At 32.9% G+C, this 8,712-nt stretch overlaps 1 protein-coding gene and 1 pseudogene across 1 annotated transcript; both read right to left on the bottom strand.

Moving 5' to 3' along the window:
- Window positions 1-279: 279 nt before the first annotated feature.
- On the bottom strand, window positions 280-1,670 carry LOC110792858 (40S ribosomal protein S19-1-like; annotated as a pseudogene).
- Window positions 1,671-5,370: 3,700 nt separating this feature from the next.
- On the bottom strand, window positions 5,371-8,279 carry LOC110792864 (uncharacterized). Its single transcript, XM_056829791.1, has 6 exons — window positions 8,268-8,279; window positions 7,599-8,108; window positions 7,002-7,280; window positions 6,861-6,919; window positions 5,586-6,768; window positions 5,371-5,499 (listed from the first exon to the last, which is right to left on the bottom strand). The coding sequence occupies exons 1-6, from the start codon at window positions 8,277-8,279 to the stop codon at window positions 5,371-5,373; spliced, it is 2,172 nt and encodes a 723-aa protein (XP_056685769.1).
- Window positions 8,280-8,712: the final 433 nt, after the last annotated feature.

Raw genomic sequence — 8,712 nt, forward strand, 5'->3', positions numbered from 1 at the left:
TATTGGGAACTTGAGTTCGTAGAGGAACTCAAGTAATGCCCGAGTTCCTTATAGGTTTGTAACTGAGTTGTTGCCCTATAGTGAAAAGAGTTTAAGTTGAAATCCCTAGTGGGTCGAGGTTTTCTTTCTAGTTGGGCGTAGAAAGTTTCCTCGTAAAATCTCTCTTGCATTGTTTCTCTACTTGCTTAAAGTTTCTTTATAATTCCGCAAAATTGGCTAGAAAGTTCCATACTACAATTCACCCCCCCTCTTGTAGTGTTCCATCCGAATAACAAGGGTGTTTTGAAGAACTTTACTTAAACAGAAATTCGAAACTAAACATGCTTGTGGAAGTTGACCTACTCACTTAGGCTAGTATCTAGCAATGTTGAAAGCTTGTGGGTAGTTATAAAAAACTTGAATAGTTTTACAAGTTCTTGCTGAAGTTCAAAGTCCCGGACATTAGCTGCCTTTAATTTTGAATTATTTTGATTTGCTTATTTTGATTTTTCTTTTACTTTTATTTAAATAGCCTACTAGCTCAAGTGGTAGAGCATTGTGCAAATGCACAAAAGACGTGGGTTTGAATCCCACGTAGGTTCATCTTTACTTTTTGTATATTTTATTCACTTTTATTTTGCAAACCTTTGCTTTGACACCCCCAATACTCTAATACTAGGAGTTTCTATGTTCTACAAATAATTTTAAATTTCCAATTTACTTTTGAGATATTTTGATTTACTTTTGAGATATTCTGTTTACTTTTGAGATATTTTGAACTTTTAGTTCTTTGGAAAAGATGTTGACTGCATCAACAATAATGCCAAAGTTGACCTAGGTTAACCAGGATCTTGCCCAAAGAACTCGCCTGCTACCCCAGCAATCTGACTGGTCGTCGTAGTGCACACCAATTTTCTTACGCCTCCACACCAATTCTTCCTGCTACTTGAGCTAGATCACGCTGGCCGTTTGATGTGATTTTCCTTCCTCCTTTAGGATTAATTTCAACAATTTTCACTTGCCGTAATTACTACAGAATGTGACGGGCAACAACACCACTACTCTTGCAAAATTAGGGAGGGCGACTACAATTTCTCTTCCTTCCTCCATAAATCCTCCTAAATCCACCAACTCCAAGTACACCCCTTAAGTAGACCTTACGGAGTATTTTCCATCATGGCAGCTCTAATGTAATACCTGTCAGGGCCATATGGAGCGAGCTCCTTCAGCTTACAAGTTTGCACAATGGTCAGTCCAGTGAGGCAGCTCCATCTTGTCGGCGCTGAGATGAGCAGCGTAAGCTTTGATTAAATCGTGAGGAGATACATCTTTCATTATTTTCCACCCTCCATTGTTGTTGGTCTTCTTTCTCTCTCCTCGGACAAGCAGCTGCTAGTTTAACACATCCAACAATTCCATCATACAACATTATTTACTTTTGAGTACTTTTAATTTACTTTTGAGTATTTTTAATTTAATTTTGAGTTTATTATCCACTTTTGAGTTTTTTTTACGTGTGTGAATCACCAACCTATGTAGGAGGTGAACCTACATCCATGTGCAATGGCACATTGCTCTCCCATTTGAGCTAATATGTTTCGACTTAATATTTAAAAAAAATACAATCAAAGTTCCATTATCATTTGGTTTACTTTTACAGAAATCAAGTTTACTTTTAGAGTTAGTTTAACTTGCACAAATTAGTCACTTTATCTGTTTGGTATGATTTGGTCAAAACACCATTTTTTAATTAAATTCAAAAATGCCAAATGTGAAATTTATGGGAAATGCCAAATTTACTTCTGAGCCTAATTTATTTACTTTTACCTAGTTTTGATCTACTTTTAAAATAAGAAAATGAATTGGTAGTATTGCATAACTCGTGTTGTTGCCTTCCTATGGACTTGAAACCATTACTAACAAACACTATAGTACTATACTGAAAACCATTAGACCAACACCGCCACGCTGAGCATACTGCTGACTCAACTCCTAGGCCTGCAGTTATGGACCAGTCATAACCCACAAACTTCAAGCCAAAAATGAAAAAGCTAAGACCTACCAAGCTATGCATCCATCCAACAAAAAAACCATACCAAGAATAACAAAACTGAACTGAATAAACAGGAGCAGCTGTAAAACCAAAAAATATGTTAGATCTGTCAAGGGCCCTAAACTACAGTCTCTTCATTTTTCATAATTGACACTCCTATTTACTTTCGAATAATTTCTATTTACTTTTTCTTCTTTTTGCTTTACTTTTGAGTCTAATTTATGAGTTCCCAACTTGTATCACGAATTTTATTCCAGACTAATTGATTTACTTTTACCAAATTTCGATCTACTTTTTAAAATAAGATGAAAATAACTATGAGAAACTCCACATCAGGCAACCTACATACTTGATAAAGAAAGTAATATGTGATAATAAAATGAATTGTCACAACTCAAAAACAGGTTGTCGATGAGACATTGGCAGCGAAAAATTGAAACAACCGGGCAGAATGATGCTCAAGTAACCATCACTGAAACAACATAATTCGTCTAATTTTGTAGAGACTTAGTTTAATTTAGAAGAGATTTCGTTTATTTCTGTTGATTTTTGGTTTACTTTTAGTTATCATCCACACAAAAAGCAACAAACAAGTAAAAAGACCTAGCAACAAGCACAACAAAACGTAAGTACAAGGGGGAAAACCATCCACACAAACACAACAAACAAGCAGAAATAGGTCTCCGTACACATCATACTGCATTTAGAAATTAGCATCACAACTTATAGTTTTGTTGTCCATTAACTCAGCGACTCTTTCATACATATGTGCATATATTTGCCTCATTGTATTATTTCCAGTTCAACTCCATTATTTCTCAAACATATGCTTCCCCGAAATAACGTCCAAGATCAAACCATGAATTAAACAACCAAACAAGCGGATACTCTTCCTCATTGATTGAAAAAGCATACCCAAAAAATACAAAAATTAAAGGCAGAAACTCAGATTGCAACTACTTAAAACTAAGATAAAATCTCTGAGTCAATCACAAAAATGCACAATACAAACAATTAATAGCAAGAACTACTTAAAGGTTTAATCATCTGGTGATTTAGTTTGCTTTTAAAGAGAACTAGTTTACTTTAAGAGAGATTCAGTTTACTTTTGTAAATTGTCATTTACTATGTCTATAATGTAGCACCCCCTAACTGATTTAGTTTTCTCTTAAAGAGAATTAGTTTACTTTAAGAATGATTACATTTACTTTTGTACAATTTTCATTTACTTCAAGTCTATAATCTAGCAACCCCTAACTGACTTAGTTTTCTTTTAAAGAGAGTTTGTTTACTTTTGTACAATTTTCATTTACTTCAAGTCTATAATATAGTAACCTCTAACTGACTAACAACCTGCAACAACAACAACCCAATCGCAACACCCTAAGATATACTGCAAACTTAGAACCTGAACCCTGCAGTCAGACCAAGCCAAAACCAACTGCTAAAATGCAGTAACATATTGTAAACAACAATAGCATCTGAGCTTGCATCACTCTCAGGTGACTACACATGCAAGAGCTAGAACAAGCCTCTGTAATTGTTAGTTTACTTTGAGAGATATTAGGATTACTTTTGTTGAATTTTTACTTACTTTAACACATTTTTAGTCTAGCTAACTGATTCACTTGTAATACCTGCGTCCATGTTTAATTTGGACTGAATTTACAACTTCAAGCCGAAAATTGAGCAAATTTATCAATGAAAATTAGAGAAATTAAAAACCTAGAAATCTAATTCAATCAAATGAGCAAGTAATACCTACGTCCGAGATCAACTTCTCAGATCCATGAAGAATTTAGCGTCACAAAATTCGATTTAGCAAAAAATTGACTGAATTTGTAACTTCATTTACAAAAGTATCAAATTGGAAACCAAATTTCTGAAATTATGATGCAAAATGGAGAGTAAGAAATTACAAAATGAAGAGTGATTAATTTGCAGACATTTGAGTTTATTTTCAAGCAAATTCGAAAAAGAAAAAAAATACAATTCAAGGAACAAAATCGAAAGAAATTGAAAGAAGAATGTAAAAGAACTCAAAATCTCCGAAATCTTCGCAACATTACGACTTAATTTGCGGTTTTTCAAGTGTATTTCAAGAAAATTCGTTGAGGAGAGAGAAAAGGTGAGACAAAATGTGAGTTCAATAAAAATAAGGTGGGAGAGAGGGAACCGCGTCCTGTTCAATTAGGAGGGGGATTCGTTTAATCACGAGATACGATCTCAACCGTCCATTTTGTTTTAATCTAACGGCTATCAAAGGTTCTCGTTATAACGAGGTTCTCATTTTAACCAGAACCTGGTCCTATATATATATATATATATATATATATATATATATATATATATATATATATATATATATATATATATATATATATATATATATATATATATGGAGAGTATTTAGAGTGCCACGTAGGATTTCCATGTCATCAAATGCTAATATTATTTCAGGTTTATTAAAACATATTAGATAAATAAAGACGTAGTCAAAGATAATAATAGATACATTTTGCTATAAAGTAAAAAAGATAAATAAAACTCAGTAAAAGAGAATAAGAGAAAAATAAAAATAGATTAATAAAAACCCGATAAAAGATAATTTCAACAATTTTTAATAGATAAATAAAGATCCATTAAAAAATAATAAGAGATAAAAAATTGAATTTAACCCGTGCAATTAAATCTAGTTAAAAAATAAATCTAAAATGAAATTTAATTCAAAATATAAAAAATAATCTAATTTAATATATAAAAATAAATCTAAAATGAAATTCAATTCAAAATAAAAATAAAAATACTAATCTAATCTAATACTTCATATAAAAATATCATTTGGTATATAAATTTTTTTATTTTAAATTAACAATCGAATAGAATCTAAAATCAGTCTAAATATACCGACATTTCACGTGGGAGTAAAAGTGTAAAACTGTGTAAAAGGTGGAAGAAAATTGCTTAGCTTCTATATGCAGATAATATTTTCTAAATGCAGAAATGAAAATTACAAAACTACACTAATTAATTATATAAAAAAAAAGAAACTCAAACCCCTTAAATAATGGGGTTCCGTGAAGTGGGTAAAATCCCTCCATCTAACCTCTGACATAACATATCCTTCCAAACTCAATTGTGTACTAACAATCATGCGCATATCATTAAGTACGAAAAAAGAATGAACCGTGTTGCCTTAAAATACGAAATAAATCAATTTATGATCTATACCCACAATCCAAATTAATCGTATGTACTTACCTAATAAATATTATTGTCCATTCTAAAAATAAAATAAAATATTATAATAACTAATTAATTATATCCGCTAGAAATTTTTAGCCACGCAACAACTTCCATCTATCGATTCTGGGATAATACGGAGCATCCCAATCTTGTACTGTACCATCGTGAAAGTTAAACCAAGTTCCCCACTCTGGAAATGGGCACTCATTCATCAAAGAAACCTGTAAATAATTGTTGTAAGTTAAATATAATATTATACAAGGTAAAAAATTACAACATGATATTATAAAAAGTAGCATATACATACCGAAACAAAGTGTACACAAGATCTTAAAGATGCAACTCCAATGAGTTTTTCTGGAGTTGTGAAGCCTTCCGGTACATATAGTGGCAAATATGTCATAGTACCAATTTGTATCGGATCAAGAGTACCTAATGTAACATTGTACGTAGTTGCAATTACGGGGCCTATATAGTCCATGCGCATCCAATAATCATACGGACAAGGAATCTCGTAATAGTTAAGCCCACGTAATATTGATAATGCCCCTTCTTGACTTTGATTCCATACAACCATCCAAAATTCCAAACGTCTCTCTAGGAACAAATATAAATCCATACGCACTCTCCTCCACTGGTCTTCTGACCCATAAATTTGATGTGCCACTGACCTATAACCACAATTACCGTCTGCACCTACATTTTTATATTCATAAATAAAGGGTACCACATGAACTGGAATCTCAGCAGAAATAAGATCTTCCCTCGTAGGCTTGTTAGTGGAACTGCATTTTCTTTTATTACTCGACGAAGGTTGTTGGGTACCACGATTAGAAACCATTTTCTGCACATGCTCCCAGTATGACAAGTCTCTTTTTATGGAACTTCTACTTGGTGGACGACCCTTAGGTTTTCGGTCATATACAGGCTCTTCCAATGGAACTGATTTAGGGTGCATTATCTTCTCCAATTGAAATATATATTGTTTCTTGGCTTCCGGGGCTTGATTCTTCATTTTTTCAAAAAAAGATTTTAATATTTCATTATCATCATCCTGATATTTACTACAAGGGTCAGGGGGTGTATTAGAAGTTTTGAAACCTTCCATATGAATTGTCCTCCAAAATATATGTACATCATTTAATTCAATACTCTTTCCTTCTCCATCAAGTAACATCATCTCATATGCACATGGGAGACCATGTGAAGTTCGCAAATAACATCCACAAGTTGCAGGGTCAGTTCCTACTTTATGTCGACCATATTCCTCATTAATTTTTCTTATTGGCAAATGTGAAACTTTACCTCTGAACTGACTCAGAAGATGTAGAACCGTAATATGAAGATCAATGTTCTCAGACCTCGCAAAGATGGCTTTAATTTCATTTTCTTGAAGTTCTAACAAGGAATGCAGCCTTTTCCAAATAGTATCTAAACTCCCTGTAGATGTCATAAAAAATCTCTTCAAAGCATTATGAGCACTTTCCACCCTATTATCAAATGTAAAGAAATTAATCAGAAAACAAAAAAAATATTACATAATATAATTATTATAACTACAAAATAATAACGATAATAATACCTATTAGTGGTACGGTTCCCTAAGTGAAATATCTTTTTCGTATAAGCTTGCAAAACTTTCTTTGAGTGAATCAACCATGTATCTTCAACATACTTCAATGTCTTTGGATGAGAGGCAAAAACTTTTTTTTAATTGAATTACATTTGCTTCATACTCGGCTTCTGTCTCGGCATAAACAATTTTGTTCCAATAACGAAGAAATCGTGACGAAAATAGAGCACTCCTAGTATCTGGTTTTTCCCTAGCTTCCACATTTTTAGCAATATGACGTATACACAACATATGATGACTCTTAGGAAATACATCATCAATCGCGTGTATTAAAGCATACTCCCTATCAATAACAATAACTTCTGGCATATGATCAGGAGCAAAGAGAGCTCTCACACACCGAAGTGCCCATTCAAAACTGTCCCTTTTCTAATCTTGGAGAAATGCAAATCCAACAGCAAAATTTTTTCCTGTCGGAACACATCCAACTATTTCTAGCAAGGGCATTTTATATTTATTTGTCTTGTAAGTGCAATCCATCATCAACACATGATTAAATAAGCGCAACATATGCACAACATTTTTATTAGCAAAAAATAAATCATTTAACACATTTGTACCTGGTGTAGCTCGATACCAATAAAAATAAGATTCGTCATTCAAATATTTTATAGTTTGTTGCATAACTGACCGACCATCCATTTCTTCGTTCCTTATTTTGTGTCGAAAGTTGTATATTTGTTTCACTGTGGTTAAGTTCTCCTTATTTTCATTATTTATTGACACCAACATCTGTGAAGGAGTCACATGAGCTCGAGTCATCTCCTTTGTTTTATTCTTCTCATCCATAGTCAACCTACTAATTATTGAACGTCTCACATTATAGGCAGGAAAATCATGATTGTGATTTCCATCATTTACAAGCAATCTCCACGTTCCTCCAACCATTTCCTTTCCATTAAGACGAAAGGGACACTCACATCTTTTAGATCCAGTGCTACGCTTGGTATTTACTTGTACACTAGAAATATTTCTATGATAAGGTAAAGATCTCTCACATCCCAACAATACATATGCTTCTCCAGATCCGTTTCCTGCACCTCCTTTGGAAGAGAGGATAACTACGACTATTTTGTGCGTTTTACCGATGTCTCTAGCAAATTTTATTAACTCGATTCGACTTTTATATGTCACGTTTGTCTCGAACAAGTAGCCAAAATCCATCAATTGGTTCAAATTTGTTTGGACATAGACATCCTGCAAAATAATTAAATAATACTAATACTTATAAATAATTGCTATACAAGATTAAATTAAATATTAACTGACTATCTAACTAATCATGTTAGACATTTAAATGCTTCAATTTTATTATTCCCTTTTTCTATTCCCCTTCTAATAAACAATAACAATTACTGGAGAACACATCTTATCGATTCGGTGGTTCCTGTTAGGTTATGACAAATATAAAACATATATTTCAAGCGGAAAAACCATAAAGCCAGGAATCCAAATTAATTGCCAAATAGTCAATTAGCATAATTTAGGATACATACATGTGATGCGTGCCTTCCCTAGCTGCTCCCGAACCGAACAAGAACAAGTTTAAGACTCTAAATGTCGCCCCTCCGTAGATTGTCCACAACACGTTCGGATCCGCCTTAGATTCAACCAACTAGGATATTCTCTAAGGTATTATGTTTATTCGAAAGCTTAATTGTATATTTTAGGCGATTTATTAAATTCGTACTTGAACTTAAACTATATGAATTACTTATGGAATTGTTGTATATAAATTGTAATTATGAACCATGTATTTATAGGGTGGAAAGAACGGACTTAGATTTCTACTAGGATTCAA

The sequence above is a fragment of the Spinacia oleracea genome, chromosome 5, assembly GCF_020520425.1.
Source record: "Spinacia oleracea cultivar Varoflay chromosome 5, BTI_SOV_V1, whole genome shotgun sequence".
In the NCBI taxonomy this organism is placed as follows: domain Eukaryota; kingdom Viridiplantae; phylum Streptophyta; class Magnoliopsida; order Caryophyllales; family Amaranthaceae; genus Spinacia; species Spinacia oleracea.

Excerpts from the sequence above, each read along its gene's own strand:
- LOC110792864 (XM_056829791.1), bottom strand. Across the intron at positions 7,281-7,598 it reads ATAAGGAGAACTTAACCACA|AAAAGGGACAGTTTTGAATG; the intron begins GTGAAACAAATA and ends CTCCAAGATTAG. Across the intron at positions 5,500-5,585 it reads CTTGTGTACACTTTGTTTCG|GTTTCTTTGATGAATGAGTG; the intron begins GTATGTATATGC and ends AATTATTTACAG.